The sequence below is a fragment of the Carassius gibelio genome, chromosome A17 (genome assembly GCF_023724105.1).
Source record: "Carassius gibelio isolate Cgi1373 ecotype wild population from Czech Republic chromosome A17, carGib1.2-hapl.c, whole genome shotgun sequence".
In the NCBI taxonomy this organism is placed as follows: Eukaryota; Metazoa; Chordata; class Actinopteri; order Cypriniformes; family Cyprinidae; genus Carassius; species Carassius gibelio.
The window spans coordinates 8,799,709-8,819,231 of record NC_068387.1 but is presented as its reverse complement, the minus strand read 5'-3'; the positions used below and the strand labels follow the sequence as shown (position 1 = coordinate 8,819,231).

General features: G+C 39.1%; 1 protein-coding gene across 3 annotated transcripts; it reads right to left on the bottom strand.

Moving 5' to 3' along the window:
* Positions 1-9: 9 nt before the first annotated feature.
* Positions 10-16,594, bottom strand: LOC128031431 (calpain-3-like). 3 transcript variants are annotated; one of them, XM_052619689.1, is made up of 21 exons: positions 15,810-16,594; positions 14,226-14,295; positions 13,699-13,817; positions 13,486-13,619; positions 12,883-13,051; positions 12,690-12,773; positions 12,495-12,589; positions 11,578-11,655; positions 11,344-11,504; positions 10,993-11,162; positions 10,860-10,871; positions 10,450-10,658; positions 8,872-8,908; positions 3,495-3,608; positions 3,303-3,360; positions 3,156-3,220; positions 2,627-2,695; positions 2,444-2,522; positions 2,212-2,328; positions 692-750; positions 10-544 (listed from the first exon to the last, which is right to left on the bottom strand). In XM_052619689.1, the coding sequence occupies exons 1-21, from the start codon at positions 16,059-16,061 to the stop codon at positions 518-520; spliced, it is 2,178 nt and encodes a 725-aa protein (XP_052475649.1). In that variant the 5' UTR covers positions 16,062-16,594; the 3' UTR covers positions 10-517. The 3 variants fall into 3 exon arrangements, with proteins under 3 accessions (XP_052475649.1, XP_052475650.1, XP_052475647.1); XM_052619690.1 differs by having other exon boundaries at positions 3,531-3,608; XM_052619687.1 differs by lacking the exons at positions 10,993-11,162; positions 11,344-11,504; positions 11,578-11,655; ... (5 more) ...; positions 14,226-14,295; positions 15,810-16,594 and having other exon boundaries at positions 10,450-10,931.
* Between the last annotated feature and the right edge of the window lie 2,929 nt (positions 16,595-19,523).

The window sequence follows — 19,523 nt, the reverse complement described above, 5'->3', positions numbered from 1 at the left end:
TGTCAAGAGTTAAATCCAAATCGATTCCTTTTTATTGTTATAGTTCTATGTAATATTAGAGAATCAATTATATATTAGGTCCATCAGCATATGGCAAAGGAAATCTCAGGGCCATGGAACATTAGCATCTTTTGAGGCTAGGTGAGGTAAAAGAGAAATGCTGCCTGTAACACCAGTGTAGACAAACTGAATGAAGTTCATGTGAAAAGCTACTCTGAGGAATGAATGACAACAGAAAATCAGAAACTGTGACATGCCGCCATGTATATGGAGCTTGGGCACAACGCCCCCCAGAAATGTCGGTCTGTAACACTAATACTCACTTCACTCTTCTTGCCATCTCATATAAAACTAAAATGAAGAGGAGTAATCATGTGTTAAGTTTGTAGAGCTGGTGTTCAGTGTGGGCTGAGGTACAGAGAAAGAGGTAACAGTAGTCTGGCACATTGAGTGTTGAGGTAAGAGCTGGTGGTTCTGGTCCTTTCCGAGTCCGGGCTCACCTGGATCCACAGTCGGTCTATGCATACATGGTTAGCTGAAGCCACTGGAGAAATTGAAATTGAAATTTAGCATTTTGTGATCAGCCAATCTACAGATTACTTTTTTCAGGCTTTTGATGTTTGAAACTAATGACGTGGACCTGATGCTAAACATTACATTGTCTTAAGATGATGGATTGGTGTCCACTCACCTCCAGTACATTAAGTCTGATGGTGCCATCTCCACCTTGATCAAAGGCCTGGAATGCTCCTACAAAGAGAACAGGTTCACTTCAGACAGTATGCATGTGTGATTTTTAGTATACACAAGCCACAAATCAGTTGTTGGTAAAATTAAACATATGAAAGATTTCAAGTAGAACCCAGTAAAATTTGTAGTTGTTAAGAAAGCGGTTCTATGTGCATTCCCCACAACTTTCAGTGTTTAAAGAAGTTTCATTTGAACAAATGTGGAAATTTTCTATATCTCTACACATTCTGTTTCAACCCTGTTACAATGAGATTTCCTTTGTAGTTCAATTGTGGCAGCGTTGTACTAATTAATTCCATCTGTAGCCAGAACATAGGAACAAATTAGGACAAAGTAGCCACAATTAAAAAATTATAATAATATTATAATGAATACTTTATTTAATGATTTGAAAACATGGACACACATTTTTCTGTCATGTGCAGAGCCTCATATAAAAAAAAAAGGATTTCTGAAATATTTCATAATAATAATTCCTTAACCTGTTAAATGTCACCTCGTCCCGTATACGGGACACCTACGTTGACTATACTATATTACAATCAAATTTAATCTAGTCTTGACAAACTATATATCATTGGAAAGGTCTAAGACTCCCAAATATATATTATACCAATATTTTTTGTTAAAAATTATGTAGGAAAAGTAATAGATCAATTTATGACAAGAGTGCACCCTCAGAAATCTACATTACAAAAGGAGCTTTGACCTTTGTTTAAAAAAAAGACTTCCTCGTTGCCTTTTTCTCTATCACATTTTAGAAATCATTAGAAGTTATATATCACTTGAAAACATAAAATCTCAAAATTCATCCTTTAAAACCCATTTTAAAATCAGACATTGCATTAGCATGTAAATGGCACATCAAAATCATGTTACAAAATGTTTTCAGTCATGAATTATAAAAATATAGGTTTGTATCATGCACATTCAAGTCTATATTCAAAAACGTGAGTGACAGTTAACAGGTTGATATTTTATAAAGTAATTTATTAGTATTTTATTGTTTACTTTATCAAGCTCAACATTCAACTCTGTTATGGGAAAGAGAAGGTCAGTCAGCAATTCTTTATAAATAAATAAGTACTGTTCGTGGAACAATTTTTAAAAAGTAAAATGATATTTGCTTGCTAATACTGTTATTTGTAATTTTTGTCCTCTCTCGATCCAAAGATATTATGAATGTCACAGGGTTGACAAAAAAAACAAAACTTTTTTTCAAAGACAAAGTCTTAAAGTTTTTTTTAATGCATGATTTATTACAATGCACAATGAAACTGACTTGTAATAAAAAAATATTATAATTGCAAACTTACTATGACCGAGTTAATAATATAAAATATTGAAAGAAAGAAAAAAAATCCAGCTTAAATGGCAACACTTCCTGAGGATGACACTGTGTACTATTTCCTAAAAACTATTAATTTAACTATTTGCTAGTTAAAAAAGATTACAACTTACTGAACATCCCCTCCAGTCGCACAAGACAGCTGACGAAACTGTCAAAGTCGATGTTCATGCTTTCATTGGCGTAGCGCATGGTGATGATGTCATAGAGTTGGTTGTTCAGACGGAACCCTGAGTGGAACACAAAACACACGACTGAACAGTGACAAGACCATTAGAGAGACAGACAAATGTTCTTCAACATGAGAACAGCTGAACAGTAGAAATACATGAAAAGCCTTCTAACCTGCATCATTGATGGCGTTTCTCATCTCATAGCTGCTGATAGTGCCAGTGTGATCAAAGTCATAGGACTTGAAGATTCCCTTTGGAGAAAATGTATGTCCATTTGTCGAACAGTCTTGTTTTGTTTATATATATATATATATATATATATATATATATAGGAAAGAAAGAGGAGATTTCAAACCTGCCACTGTTTGATTTTGTTCCACAGGTGTCTAAACTCTTGTAGGTTAAGTCTTCCTTTTCCGTCCATCTGTGTAATTAGGATTAAGAAAGATTTGCATGCAGATTTTAAACGCATCTGCTACAGAATTAAATCTACTGTACATTAAATGGTGGAGAAGTTACATTTATTATTTAAAAACTGTCAGAATCATAAAATGTTATCTTCTTTCTTCTCAACCCTGTTATGCTGTGAAATGTCCCTCTTTTTTAATGTTGTAATTATAATTAATATGTTGTGGTGAAATATTATTTGACAGGTTGTTTTTGCACTGACCTTTTGTAATATTCAACTCTGAATGTTAAGGAACAGAGTTGAGTGTATCAGTTTGGCAAAACTAAAACAAAGGCTTATTGCTAATAATGATAAATAACTATTGGAACATTGTACAACTGTATTGACATATTGACTGGTGGAAGCAGACACAAATGGTTTAAACAATGCATGAATGGGCTTTACAGAAATTTTGTCATCTTGATACAAAGGATACGTCCATGAGAGCAATCATGCTTCTACAGTTCTCACGACTGAAGCCCTCAGTGTTTATGTCCTTGTCTGTAAACAGCAGATCATTTCTTGAAGACATTAGAAAGAAAAACCACAATTATACTATATAGTAATCTTCAAAGATACGTACATTTAGACACCACCTTGTTCAAGACATCTTTGAGGTCATTGGCTGAGATCTCCATTTGCTGTAAGACACAAGAATAAACAGAAAGTCAGGTGTAATGTTTATTACACCAACAAAAAACTGTAATGATATGGCTGTTACCACTGTTACCACTGGCATGGCCAATTACCGGTCCCACCCCACCACCATACTCACACTCCCCCCAGCGCTCAGTGGCTCCCCAGTACTCACGTCCCCCGCGATCTGCTGGAAAATGGACAGGAACTGCTGGTCCTCCTCACTCTCTTCCCCAGTCGAAGCCGGAGCCGGCTGATCAGACATGGGAGTTGTAAAATACATATGTGAGAACTGAATTTATTCTCTCATTTTCATGTGAGAAGCCAAAGAAACGGATCACTACTAGATAAAAAAAGTTAAAACAAAGATGATGTGCTCCTTTTTCTCAATAATTTGTGCTGATTTTACTTGGACAACACTGCCCCTTTGAAATAGGAGTCAAATAAAGTACTAAGAAATAACAGAATGAATTGAAACCTTTAAAATATATATTATTAATTAAATTATTTGAAGAAAATTGCTTGCCTCTGCAAAATATCCCTTGCCAAGAGGTTGCAATGTGGTTGCTAAAATGTAGTTTTAAGTGTGTTTCTTAATTGTTCTGGCTTCATTGTAAGGTGGTTTTAAGTCCACTCCAAATCTCAATGATATTCTGGGGCTGGATTTACTAAAATCTTCTTAAAAGTTATGAATGTCTTAAGATAAATTCTGACAAATATGTAAAAATGTTTTTTTTTTTGTGCTATTCTTGAGAAGTTAAAGTAGCTTTTTGCCTGCATATTACCACAATAATCATTTGTTGCGACTGACTTGACAAGAGTTCAGCACTGGGCATATGACGTACGTATAATGTAGACGTAGCATAAGCTCCTGTGAAAATTTAAGAATGTGGAAGCACAGAAGAGAGAGCAAAACAAAACCCCGGTCACGAATTAGAAGTACAAAACAAGTATTTGTAAAGAAAACGTACTCGGTTACGAACGTAACCTCGGTTCCCTGAGATACGGAACGAGTACTGCGTATGGGGAAAAGCTCCTTTTTTCCTCGATACTGAAGCCTTTTTCAATAACATAGTGCAACTGCACTGCCATTGGTTTAATCTGTAAACTTTTTTAAACCAATGACAGCGCTGCATAGCTGCGTGAGCCTGTGGCGATGCAGTGCGCCAAAGCCTGCCAAAATGGGCGGGGCGAATGGCTATATAAGCAGGCAATCGCCAGAGAACATCAGGTCATATGACTGAAGCGACAACACTGAACCCGCAGCCTCGTGCCACGGCATATAACGCAGTACTCGTTCCGTATCTCAGGGAACTGAGGTTACGTTTGTAACCAAGTACGTTCCCTTTCGATACTTCACTCATACTGCGTATGGGGAACAAATTAAACCGCGCCGTGCCACTGTAGAGAACGACAAGACTTATCTTGAACACCCTGGGGTCCAGAGGATAAGTGAGAGGGCCGGAGTCGTCGAACCCTTGACGCTACACTGCTAAGAGGGAGCTAGCTCCCTGGAGGTGGTATGATGACGAAATCTGCTAGAGGCCATAGTATCAAACCGAAAGAACCCGAGCATGCAAGGTCGGGATATCCAAGTTATAGAATCTGGCAAAAGTGGATGGCGAGGACCAGCCGGCCACCTCATAGATGTCCTTGATGGAGACACCACTAGATCAGGCCAATGAAGAGGCCATCCCTCTAGTAGAGTGGGCTTTTACTCCTATGGGGCACTCAAGGCCCATAGAGGAGTAACATAGAGCGATAGCTTCAACTATCCAACGCGAGAGGCGTTGCTTTGAGACCGAAGACACCTTGGTGTGGCCACCAAAGCAGACAAAAAGCTGGTCAGATTGCCTTAACGGCTGTGACCGCTCAATGTATATCCTCAAATCCCTCACTGGGCAGAGTAAATCCAGCTCTCGCTCATCTGACAATGGAGGCAGAGCTGAGAGGGAAATTACCTGTGCTCTGAATGGCGTCGAGAGCACTTTAGGGACGGAGCCATGCCTGGGTTTTAAAATGACCTTCGAGTCATTGGGCCCAAACTCAAGGCATGCAGGGCTCACCGAGAGGGCCTGCAAATCGGCAACACGCTTGACTGATGCTAGAGCAAGTAGCAGAGCGGTTTTGAGCGTTAGGGGCCGAAGGTCAGCTGACCGCAGTGGTTCAAAGGGAGGTCTTTTGAGTGCTCCAAGGAGCGTGTGAAGGTCCCAAGTGGAAACAGTGAGAGGACGTGGGGGCTTCAACCGCCTAGAACCTCTCAGGAAACGCACAATGAGGCGGTTTCGACCCACTGATTGGCCAGCAATAGGAGCATGAAATGATGCGATGGCTGCTATGTAAACCTTGAGTGTGGAAAGGGTGAGACCCTTGTCTAGATGCTCTTGGAGAAATGACAAGATCAGAGATACGTCACACTCAACAGGGTCTTCGTTTTGTGCTGAGCACCAGTCAACGAAGACTAACCATTTCTGCGCGTAGAGGCGTCTTTTAGAAGGGGCTCTTGCCTGAGCAATGGTGTGTAGCACGTCCCCGGGGAGGCTCAGAGGCTCCCATCGAGGGACCATACATGCAGAGCCCAGAGTTCTGGATGTGGATGCCAGATTGTCCTGACCTCGCACAGAACACCCCAACCCAGGTTGGACGCATCTGTTGAGAGCACCGTCCTTCTGGAAACCGCCTGTAGGGGTACTCCATGACTGAACCAAACAGGGTTCATCCAAGGCTCTAGGGCTGCTAGACAGGCCTGGTTGACCCTGATGCGAAAGCGGGCGTGCTGCCAAGCATGAGGTGGGGCCCGGAGTTTCAGCCATTATTGCAGGGGCCGCATTCGTAGGAGGCCGAGCTGTAAAACTGGGGAGGCAGAAGCCATCAGCCCTAGCATCCTCTGAAAGAGCTTCAGAGGGAAACAGGCTTTGTTCCTGACAGATGCCGTGAGCTGCTGAAGTACCAGAGCGCGCTCTGGTGATATGACCGCCCTCATATTGACTGAGTCGAAAATTGCTTCCAGGAACGTAATACGTTGGCTGGGGAGCAGTGAGCTCTTGGCGAAATTGACCATGAGTCCTAGGCACTCTAAGTGGCTCAGCATCTGTTGTGGTCTAGCTCGGTTCGTGACTGGGCTAGAATGAGCCAGTCGTCGAGATAGTTCAGAATGCAGATTCCCATCTGTCTCAGAGGGGAAAGCGCCTCGTTCATGCACTTCGTGAAAGTGCAGGGAGCTAGAGACAGCCCAAAGGGAAGGACTGTATATTGGTAAGCCACACCCTCGAAAGCGAATCTCAAGAATCGTCTGTGATGGGGGGCTATCTGAATGTGAAAGTAAGCATCTTTCAGGTCCAGCGAGAAGAACCAGTCCTCGGGGCAAATCTGCGTGAGGATCTGCTTCAATGTCAACATCCTGAACTTCCGTTTCATGAGGGAGAGGTTCAGGTGTCTGAGGTCTAAGATGAGTCTGAGACCACCATCTTTCTTGGGGACAAGGAAATAATGGCTCATAGCCCTTCTCCTGAGAACCATCTACTGAGCTGAGAGCTGCAGAGGAAGTGCGTAGGCGGGCCGAGTAGGGGGCGTGCCACGACATTGTCAGCTTGGGGGGCCCCACTCCAGATGGAGTTCCTCAACGGCCTTGGAGAGGATGCGGAGAAGCTCGGCATCCATCCCAGCTCTGGCGTCGATGGGCTCTAGTGACGGCAAGTGGGCGGGGTCAGAATCACCGGCCCAGTCCTCCGTTTCAGAGTGACATGGAGTCGTCAAGCGGCTCATGCTCCGATCCGCCAAAAGAGACAACGTGCTTCAGCCGAGGGACGCTGCTCTGGGCATGAGACGAGGACAGGGAACGGCTCTCTCATTGGAGAGGGTGAGGCACGCGGGTGCTGAGCCGGCGTGAGCTCACCCAAATCCGGGCTCTGAGCCCCTCTTCCCCACTGTCTTTTCCTGGCCGGCTCGCGGGTGAAATTAAAGAAAGCGATCCGCGAGCGCAGAAAGGCAAGACTCATGCTCTCACAAAAGCAGCATGAAGTCTCAGTGAGTGCAGCCTCAGCGTGGGGTTTACCCAGGCAGAAAATACACTCACCATGGCTGTCGTCATCATGCAAAGGGGCTCTGCATATGCCACAGCTGTGGCGCGGCATGGCCGCCGCCGTTAACACAGCGTTAGAAACGCTCTTTTAGAGAAGCTCTTTTGTGATCACCGGATGGCGGCAGGAGATCGCTGAGAAGCGGCCGGAAGCGGGAAGCAGGTGGCCCGAGAACGGCGCTTAGAGTGGCTGTCTGCGAGAACGCTGCAGGCATTCGGCGGTCTCAGCTGGTCTGCTGCGGTGCCTCTTCGATGGCGAGAGCTCGTTCCAGGCGAAGGTGTTCAGCAAAGATCCAGCGAAGTGAAGTCGTCGCTGAAGGAGTAAGATCTGATTTCCTCTGGCGATTGCCTGCTTATATAGCCATTCGCCCCGCCCATTTTGGCGGGCTTTGGCGCGCTGCATCCCCACAGGCTCGCGCAGCTTTGCAGCGCTGTCATTGGTTTAAAAAAGTTTACAGATTAAACCAATGGCAGTGCAGTTGCACTGCGTTATTGAAAAAAAGCTTCATTATCGAGGAAAAAAGGAGCTTTTCCACATACGCAGTACTCGTTCCGTATCTCAGGGAACTGTTGGAGCAATTCGATATAAGCCAAGAGGAAACTGGTTATCCTTCACTGTAAACAAAATGTCATACGTATTCCACTGGATGCCTCTTTCTGGTGAACGCGTGTACGACAGTTAGCAGAACCTACAGATCATGGTTTCTAAAGTTATAAATATGGATTTTTTTTTTTTACACAAGCACATCGCTTCACTTCAGGAGGCCATTATAAACAATTTTCATTTTTGGGTGAACTACCCCTTTAATGCTCAGTGTATTTTAAATAAAGAGCCTGTCTGTTACATTCACTGCGGCGCATTTTTCTTGCATTCTCTATCTAAAATGAATGTACCCTATGCATGGCTGCTCGTATGAAGATTTTCATAATTGTAAAAATAAAAATCCCTATTTGACTCATTTTTATAGAGTTTCAACTGCGTTTAAAGTCTAGCAAAAATAAAAATAAAAGTCATATCATGAATAATCATGACCGATCACCGTTTACATTATCAATCAGAAGTGTCGCTTGAAGCAATCCTGCATATATCTAGTAATGATAATGTGTAGTTAGTTTTATGTTCTAATGCTTAATATTTGAAACAACCAAATAAATTAAGCATCTTACTTCCGGGGATTTGAGACAAGTTGGAGGATAAGGACTTGTCCGAATGTTTCGTGAATCCGGCTCCTCATCTCTAGATATGGCCGTGTCCCTTATTTTTATATCAATCTATTGGATTTTACTACAATTTTCATTAGATGTTGTTGTACATCTGTCTTCAAAACTTGCAGCAGAGTTCGAAACTTAGGGTTAATAGTTTGGTACTAATCGTAAAAAAGGCATGGCTTAGCTGAACTCAAATTTTTCAAAAGCTTTTAGATGATCAAGGACTTACCACTGGATGATCAGCTTCAATCCTGTTCTCTATCTCCCTGAGAAGAAACCAACAAACACTGGTCACCACAGTAAACAGCATCACAACAGGTCATCAAAGAGCTTTCGGGGAGCCGTCTCATCATGTAGGTTTTCTTTCACATTTGAGCTTATTCTCCAGTAAGTCTTTCAAGCCAAATTATCAATTGTTATTCTGCTTACATCAGCCATGTAAACATACACTTTTTTTTATGATAATCGAGTAGGAATTACTCAAACTTACCATATGTGTGTAATCCTTAAAATATGACTACTTAAATGTATCATTAAAAGTTAATTCACTGTATGATAAAAAAGGGAAATAAGTTTGATTTATGGTTACAATGACTATCACAGGACCAGTTAGATCACATCAAGAAACTGGAAATCATTTTTAACATGATCCTTGTTAAAATACTCTGATTCCTTGTCTTCCACCAGCATCATCAGTATTCCTTGGAGAACATCGGCAGTCCTTTGTGCGTCCCTGTCTTCCTTGCAGCCGAAGTTGAATTGTGCTTCACAGTGGGCAGAACTGAAAGGAAATGTTTACCGGAGGGTCCCAAAATGTGCTGCTGCTTGTCCTAAAAAAGATTCCATTACAGCCTCGAACTGGGGCCGATTTCTTCCAGCTCTACAAATCAAATTGTCATTAAATTTTTTGTCCTTGTGTCTTTCCACCCCTTTTCCCAATTGTTTCCCATCCCCTCTGTACCGAGATCTCAATCAGGTAACAATGAAGTTAGCTTGCATTCATGTGATAATGTAACCATGCTCCTTTGTTCATAAAATAATGCTCATTTAATGTGCCCTTTTGCAGCCATTATAACCCACTTCTCTAACAACTGCTTTCAAGCAAAGTGTTTCAGATGTTCTTCAGCAAGACAAGATTTAACGTAACAAAATACTACTACAAAAGGCAAACACCAGAAAAATGTGGATGTCAGATCAGTGTTACGGATTCAATTTTTTGCTGAGCCCTGCACATGACATGTGGGGGGGGGGAAATGAAATTTATTCCAAAATTTGTTAACTAAATTAAAACAAGGAAATGAATTAGTACTACACAGGAATTAACTCGTGCCAAAGATATCTTATCTATTTTTCACCCCCCACGCATGTGCATGTGCATACATGAAAAACATTTTTTTTCCTCATAATACAAAAAAATGTTTTCAGGCATCATTTACACAGAATACGTTTTTCAGAGCAAACGATCAAACTCATCCGTATAGCACATTTCTACCTCAAAAACGATGAAAAAGCAGCACAGTGGAATCCAAAAACGCATTCTGTGTGAACGGCCCCTTAACCAGCATTTTTATTTCCTTAAGACTATAAAATATGAAAAGATGTTACATTTTCAGGGAAATTTATATTATTTGTTTCTTTTTTTTATTTTGTTTCTCTAATAAACATTGAGTTTAAGGATGTTTAGACATTTTTTCTGAATAACAAGACAAAAATACTGATTAAGCGGTGCGAGGAAAAACCTACTCCGGCATTGTACAATCGAAAAAGACCAACAAACACCCCTACCGTCCCTTCAGCTCTCACTCACTCAGAGGTGTTCCTCTTTTCAGAGAAGACGCGGAGGATGAACTCGCCTTCCTGGTGCGGCTCGTAGGTGGAGGGAATGATGACGTACTCCCCGGGGCTCAGACGGAAACGCTGGGTCACCTCGCGCAGGTTAATGTAGGCCTTGGAACGAGCCTTAGAGTTGCTAGACATGAAGAACTCCTTCTGCATGTGCTGCTTGTTTCCGTGCATCTGACAGACAGACAAAAGCAAAAAAGGAATCTGTATCGAGGTATGAAGACTCCTCTAGACTCCTCTGATCAACAGTGACAAAGGAGTTTATATTCTATCTATAAAACACATGTAAAGGAACTTGGAATGCTAAAGAGATGGCACTGTATGAACAGCATGTTATCCACCAGCCTCGAGTCCAAACATTCATTGTCTTCATACCTCCTTTGGAACCTGTGGACAAATGGAAATGAGTTGAATGCATTATCAAGCTGCTATTTGTGTAATTTCATGCTGGTAATGACAGGATAAAAATGCATTATGTATATTATATTTTAAATACGGTGTTTGATACCTCATAGATGGAAAATCCAATAGTGAAGAGATTTGCACCCAACTTGCGTTCTCTACGCCTGTTTTTCTGCATTAGAGCGACAACAAAGGTGCAAGCCACTTCATCATCCTCCGGGTCATCATCTTCCTCCAAGAGACGCAGGCGGTATTGTGGATTTGTCCAGAACGTGTCTATAGGAGACCACACATATTATATTAAAGCCATTATTGTCTTCTGTGAGACTTCCTGTTTGTTTTTTTAATGTGTGGAGCACTTTTAGGTGCATGAAAACTTACATATCAATTAAATGTACAATTAATATAATAATAAAAAGAAAATATTCCAGTTTCAGTTCATTAAAATAACACCCACCTGGATAATTCCTGCATCCTCCGGCAGAGCATCCTCTAACCCAGCGTCCCTCATTAACAGACACGGTCCATTTGTGCAACTTGTCGTCCTCCAAAGCATCAGGGGTCAGGTTGCAAATCTCAATTTTGGTGTAGTTTTTCTTAAAATCCTCAAATGACATCCTACAGGGGGATGACGGAAGTTCAAGCTTTCTCTAAGTGAATACCTTCATCATAAGGAAACGTTTGAACTCACCAGAATTCTCCATCGTCAGCGTTCTGATGCTGAAGTTTCTCTTTTTCTCCTTTAGAGAGGGTTTCCCACTCTTTTGAACTGCAGTAAAAAAAAAGAGAAAAAGCAGAGAAAAAAAATGATTGTAATAATTGAATACCAACATCTACTTTTTAACCCATATAAGTCATTTTTTTTGAGTGTCATATTTAATACATTAGGGTTTTATTGCTCGTTATAGTCTGATATAAGAAAATATGGAAAATATGAAATTCTGGTTGTCTGTAATGTAAATCATTAAATCATTAAAGCAGACTACCTACATTAAATGCATGTGAATATCAGTTGTCACTCTATATCTCACAATAATATGTATTTATAACTAAAGCTCTGTCGTTTTTATTGTATGGGGGCAAAACATACAATGCAATGCAGTACAAGGATTACTGAAATACAAATAAACTAAATAATAATAAAAAAAATGCCATCTATACAGTACACATTTCCATACAGTATATTTTACATTAACTTAGATAACAGTATATATTTGGAATGTATTTGGAATATATATTGATATTTGGAATGTTTCTATTTTTATATTTTAGTTTAGTTTTTTATGCTTTAGTTTTTTCACAACATGAACTTCAACTTCTGTGTGCTTTATTAATACTGATAAAGATTTCACAGAAAAAAAAGACACATTACGTGACCTAATGGTGATCATTTTTACGATCACACTAAAGGGTCTTAAAAAAATTAACTTTTTTTAGCATAACATTTGTCTTCTGTCAGATTTCAGAATGCATGCAGTAGATCCTGTGCAACAGATTTTTCAGCAACATTTTGAACATGCTGATGATTAAGGGGTCTTAGAAATATGCATATCAAATATGACACAGTAGACTTCACAGGTTTCAATTCAGGAATAAGCAGATACTCACTTATCGCTCCAAGGTCCGTTCCATTCGACCTGACCCCAAGGGTTACGCAGACGCACCAAACGAACTTTAGTCTCCTTCTGTTGGGACTGTTTACACTGCAGACACAAAACATCACCAATATCATCAGACACTACCAATATTATACTTTATAACAGAAGAAATCATCTTAAAAGTATCAACTAACAGAATCTTTACCTCCTCTACAGCAGTAACAGAGTAGGCATGACCCTTCACGAGTCCTGTTGTAGTACGAGTTTCAAAGCGAGCTGGAACCAGGGACTGTGGGTAAAAATTCAATTGCTTTATGGAAGAATATGATGATTTGGGCCAAAAGTTATCATCAGTTTTATAATAAAGGTTATTAAGCTGCTTCTTCTGCCTGACTCACATCAATGGAGCAGCCCATGAGGGAGCCTCTCTCCAGAGCTTTCTTCATGATCTTATAAAGCTCTTTAGGGGCCTCCTTCATCTCATAGAATTCAGTCACTCCACCAGTGAAGTCCTCCATCCCCTCAGCAGTGTTTCCACCTTTAAGAGCCTCATAGGAACCATGAAGCCTTAACAGGAAAGCGTATATATATATATATATATATATATATATATATATATATATATATATATATATATATATATATATATATATATATATATATATATATATATATATATATATATATATATATATATATATATTTATATGATGTTGGTATTCCAATGGCATTTCATCATGCATCACCATTTCATAAATGTAATATGGGATTTTGTGCATTGGAATATACCAAAACATTTACTGATATGCATTTGGTGTTACAGAGAGATCCTTTCGTTCACAAAATTAAGCGCCTCTTAAAATAAATATCATCTAAGAATTCTAAGAAAAAAGCCACAATTCTAAGATTTTAGAGGAAATTTCTTGAAATGCAAGAAATTATGCCAGAATTGTGTCATAAACTATCTAACTGTCATAAAACATGCAAAGATAATTGCTTACTTAGCATAAGCTTTCTCCAGCAGAGCACTCCAGAATTCATTTCTTTCAGCCGACTTGGTGAACACCAGCTGGTTGTTGAAGGTGGGAATGCGGTCATCAACAACGACATCCACCCAGTCGCCATAATGCCAGAACTGAGGTGGAAAGCAGACATAGAAAAACAGAAAATCAGACATAATCAATTCAAAAGCTACTTTTCTCAATGACACCGACCTGGAAATGGAAAATTCCTGCATAGCCTTCAGAGAAGCTCTGCTCTTGAGGTATAACACGATACAGCAGCTTGTCGTTCAGAGTCAAGGATGCAATGGCTGCAAGCAACCAGCAGTCTCCTAAAATGAATAGAAAATGTCACATCAGTGGGGGATATTTAATACTGTACATATAGACCTATTCGCAGTAAAACAGGGGCCTACACTGCTGAACTCTGCATTTTTACACTGTCCAGGGCAACATGCCAGGTTGGTAATCTGCTCTATGTTTTAGCAAGCTTTGTGTCTTTGGTCTCTTTTATTGTGCATGTGGGGTCACAACAATAGAAAGCGCTGCTAGTTGGATTCCTTTCCAACAGGGAACACAACACAATATGGAGGGGTCCCACTGTACTGCAGGTCTGCATATAGGGGTCCAGAGAGGTGCTTACTGCCATGAAGTTGCAATTTGAGCCTATAAACACTACCCAAAGATCAGTTAAACAGTCTATAACGATAGTGTGTCAATGTGTTCAAATGTTGTCTTACCCAGGTCTCCCTGGCAGATATCTGTCCTGCTAGCGCCTCCAACAATGAACTGTGGGTTATCACATATCTCCTGCAGGACACACATCACCAAAGAGTTTGTTTATAACTGATTCAAGAGCTTTGGGATGTTACACACAGATTCACAGATGCAAAGAGTGAGACTGTTTCTGATTATTTCTGAAATCAATGGATGGATGGACAGACTAGTTGTCACATGGTTTTAAGTTAGTATGGAAGTATGTTTCCACCTCAGATTAATTATATTGTAATTGTCTATTTCTGTGCAAATTTTATTTCTTGTAATTGTGACTTTATATATCATAATTGCACCTTTATTTCTCATAATTGTGACTATATCTCATTTTGACTTTTCACAATTGTTTTTTTTTATTTCTCACAATTTCAGTTTTATATCTCACAGTGTGACTGTATTTTCCATGATTGTGACTTTTTATCTCAAATTGATTTTTCTCAAATGCGACTTTATACCGTATCTTACAATGTGACTTTCATTTTTCTTAATTGTGACTTTATGGTTAACATTTTGAATGTTTCTTGTAATTGCGACAATATATTTCACATGACTTCATTTCTCGCAATTGTGACGTTATATCTAACAGTGTGACTTTACTTCTCACAATGTGAATGTATTTTTTACACTTTTGCGACTTTCTATTTTGCAATGCAATTATTTTACATAATTGTGACTTTTTATGTCACAATGTGACTATTTCTATCAATTGCAACTTTATATCCCACACTGTAACTTAATTTTTAGCATTTGCGATTTTTCACACCGACTATTTCGTAAATTTTTATTTTGTCACAATGTGAAGTTTTTTTGTAAAGGTAACTTTATACTGTGGCTATCATTTATCGTAATTGCGATTTTATATCTCACAATGTGAATTTATTTATTTTGCATTTGTGACTTTTCAGCTCACAACGTGACAGTTCCTTGTAATTGTGACTTTATATCTCAAAATGTGAATTTATTTTGCTATTTGCAACTTTTTTTATCTCACGATTTGACTATTCCTTGTAATTGCGACTTTTAAAGCTCACAAATTTGATGTTATTTTTTCTCAATGGCAACTATATTGTAATTGTATGTAATTGTATATGTTGTTAAATTATTGAAATATTAACTTACTCAATCAGCCAGCACTTCAAGGAAATATTTTTGCTTGGCATAACAACAAATGTTAATTTGTGCATTTCATAAATTCCTTTGTGCTTCATAATTAACTTTACTAAAAACTCATCAAATACTCCTTAATATGCTATTATTTTGTTGTCACAAAAGATAAATGTCTAAACCAAGCTTGTATACACACATGTTAAGAAAAGTGACACCTAGCCCCCAAATATTTTTCCAATATGCTCTCTAAAATTGTTTGCCATCTGAGCATTATCACTGCCCATGAATGTGTACATTTACAAGCATATAAATACATTTTACAAGTATATAAATACAAGTCCCATTAGTAGAGTTGCTTCATAAATCCAATTTGCCATTTCCACATCCCACCTACAATGTTAGTCCCAGTCCAATCGAACTGACATAGGCCCTCTGCCTCCTACCTTGGGACGCTTCCAGACAATGTTCTTGACTTTGTTGGACTTGTGGCCCAACTCTTTGAAGCCAAGGGAGTCCACAGTGGCAGGGAAGGATTCATCCTCAAAAAGGGCCTTCTTCTGGAGATACTCCTGCTTGAGGGTGTTGTAGTCCTGGCCACTGAAACGGATGGGTTTGCTCAGGGATCCTTCGCCATCCCTTCTCTCTCTTTCACGGATTAACCGGTCGCAAAAGAAACCAGATGGTGTATAGGGCATCTCGTCTCACTGGGACAGTGTTTTTTAGGGATTGAAAATACTGGCTTTTGCCACCACAACTTAAATCTCACAAGCCAAAAATCCCTGGCATAAATTCAAACAGCTGAACTCTGATTGGTTGTCCTGCTATATGATGCACCTTTCATGCAGTCAGGGAATAGAAAACAGGGTTAGAAGAAAAAGACAACGTGTGAACACACTCCTTTTACGTGCACAAATATGTACACACAAACACACCTGCATACATACACAAACTGCTACAGTCTTCTCTTTGGACTGCTCTCATTGGCTGACGGACAATGAGTATTGGGCGACAGTTGTGCTCTCGTGCCGCCATTGTAGGGTGACACAAAGGAGAGCAGCCCTGCAAAGAGAGGCCAGTGAGATGGCCTACCTCAGCAGAAGGCATTCACAGCCTTTAAACCTGTTCTCAATAGAGTTCAGCATTAAGCACTCTCAGCATAAAGACAGCAGGCTTGACCTAACTTCACAAAACTCACTATATTATGTCACTTTATCAATGTGGATAATTAATAACCCTCTTTTGTTACCACAGCTGTTGTATGTTCACTTGTATCATACAACAGTGTTTCGTTTGGGGTCGCTAAGATTTTTTTTATCAAAAGTACAGTAAAACAAAAATATTGTGAAATATTACAATTTTAAATTGTATTATGTTAAAAAATTAATTTATTCCTGTGATGGTAAAGCCTTCTGCGTCACCGGTGCTCAAGTACTATTTTTTTTTTTTTATTACACATTTTTGTGTTTACATTTTTGTATTTCAGGATGATTTGATTAATACAGAGTTCAAAAGAACAGCATTTATTTAAAATAAAATTATTTTGTAACATTACAAATGTCTTTACTGTTAACAATATAATGCATCCGTGCTGAATAAAAATAATTTAAACTTACAATATCGCATAAGTGTGGCAAAGATAAATGGCTAATAATTCATGTTAAAATGACCCAGCCATTAAAATCATATAATGTTTTTAGATTTCTTGAGATAGACAATCATTGTGGAGGGAATCTTTAAAAATACATTCCATTATTAAAGTGCTGATTTAATTAACCAATTTATAACTTTTTATTGCATTTGCGAGTTTAAGGCATAAACAGGCATAAACAGTTTCTTAAAAAGAAATGTAAAACAACAAAATAGTAAAAAAAACAAAACAAAAAAAAAACATCCTGGTAATTAAATAAATTCCATCAACTAAATAACTATTTCCAGGCTTTGTGTATTTCTAGGTCCAATCAAGTTAAAGTTAACACACCTCGCTTTACATCAAATTCAAACATAACTGCTGTTATCTGTGCACCTCAAAGTGAGAAACAGAAGATTTACCGACAACTCTATGGTTTATATTTAACACCACATTATTATAAAAGGAAACTTTTAGCCTCTTCACATCTGATTTGAGCTTGGGTTTTCTTTTTCAAACTATTCAGACAAAGAATGACCACTGATTCCACTTTGTCATCTGAGACAAAGGAGCCTTGAATCAAATTTCCACTCCTAGTAAATAGCCCCCTAGATAGATAGATAGATAGATAGATAGATAGATAGATAGATAGATAGATAGATAGATAGATAGATAGATAGATAGATAGATAGATAGATAGATAGATAGATAGATAGATAGATAGATAGATAAAAGTGATGTTGGGCCATTACCTGTTGACAAGTCTGCCAGCTCGCATGATAAAACGGCACAGACAGAACTGCATTTGGTCTAATAAATAGGAAGAAGAGAAGTGTTTGGTTTGTGGAAAGGTAGAATTGTGTATCATCAGCATAGCAGTGAAAATTGATCCCAAAATAACAGAGAATATTGCTAAGAGGTAATTTGTGGAAGATAAAAAAAAACAATGGTCCCAGCACTGAACCTTGAGGAACTTCATAGGACCATGATAATTTTTGATGTGACATTTTCTTTCCTGAATTAAATATTTTCTATTGCATAAATACGACCTAAACCAAACTAGTGCATTATAAGTGATCCCAATGGCAGCCAAACTTTTAAAAAAAAAATTAGTGGGAGATGGTGTCAAAGGCTGCGGTGAGGTCGAGAAGGATCAGGATGGATAGAAGGCCATTGTCAGCCGCAAATTAGAGATCATTAGTGTAGCGTCAGTTTAGTAATGAATGGGAGGTTGGATATGGGACCGTAATTATTTGGTTTTTTAGAATCCAAACCAGGTTTTTTAAAGGGATAGTTTACCCAAAAAATTTTATTTGATGTTCATCTGCTTACCCCCAGGGCATCCAAGATGTAGGTGACTTTGTTTCTTCAGTAGAACACAAACTAAGATTTTTTTACTGATACCGTTGCAGTTTATCAGTCTTATAATGTAAGTGGATGGGAATCATGGCTAAAACATACAATAAAACAAAAAAAACATACACAAACAAAACCAAATGAAACCCTGCGGCTTGTGACGATACATTGATGTGTAAAGACACAAAATTATCAGTCTGTGCAAGAAACTGAACAGTACTCATATTATTTTTTTCCTTTGATTGACGCAATGTCTGTCCTGTGCGTGTTCTCAAGCAGAATCGCAGACTTATAAGTGCATTAGTGCCACCTATCTCTCAAGTGGACCACTGACACTCCTAAATGAGATTGTAGATAGAGTGTCAATGGTCCACTTGAGAGATAGGTGGCACTAATGCACGTATAAGTCTGTGATGCACCATAAAGCAAGAAGAAGAAGACACCTCATGCCTGCTGCTGAGAACGCGCATAGGAGGATGTGCTTAGGAGAGTTATAACAGTTCAGACATTGTGTGAATCAGAGGTAAATAATTATATAAATACTGTTCATTTTCTTGCACAGTCCGATTGTTTTGTGTCTTTACACATCAGTGTACCATCACGAGCCGCAGGGTTTTATTTGGTTTTGTGTATTTTTATTTTTTTAATGCTTTAGCCATGATACCTATCCACTTAAATTATAAAACTGACAGACTTTTCATTTTTGGGTGAACTATCCCTTTAAAAACCTGGATAACAGAAGCAGTTTGGAGAGATGTAGGGACATTGGCAGTACATGTTTAGCAGCCATTACCAGTCTTGCTTGCTGCTCAAGAAACATTTGAAACAATTATAATTATGTTGAAAACAGTTATAGCAATAGTTTAGTGGAAACCACTATAATTTTTTTTCAATATTCTTAATAAATGGAAAGTTAAAGATAGCAGCATTTATTTGAAACATAAATCTTTTTTAACATCATACATTTCTTGACTGTCACTTGTGATCTATTTAATGAGCTCCGGTGCTGATTGTACGGGTGCTGGATGTGTATTTTCCCAGCCTCACTAGCTGCTGCCTGTCTGTCAGGAAGCTGTTGATCCACTGACAGACGGAGGTGGGCACGGAGAGCTGATTTAGTTTGGGCAGGAGGAGGTATGGGATGATCGTGTTGAAGGCCGAGCTGAAGTCCACA

What these genes read in the sequence shown, in the direction of transcription:
- LOC128031431 (XM_052619689.1), bottom strand. Translation starts at nt 16,061, where the DNA reads ATGCCCTATACACCATCTGGTTTCTTTTGCGACCGGTTAATCCGTGAA. An exon ending in CTGGAGAAAGCTTATGCTAA is followed by an intron (nt 13,052 to 13,485) that starts GTAAGCAATTAT and finishes TTTCCTGTTAAG; the next exon opens with GCTTCATGGTTCCTATGAGG. An exon ending in GCTGACGATGGAGAATTCTG is followed by an intron (nt 11,505 to 11,577) that starts GTGAGTTCAAAC and finishes ATCCCCCTGTAG; the next exon opens with GATGTCATTTGAGGATTTTA.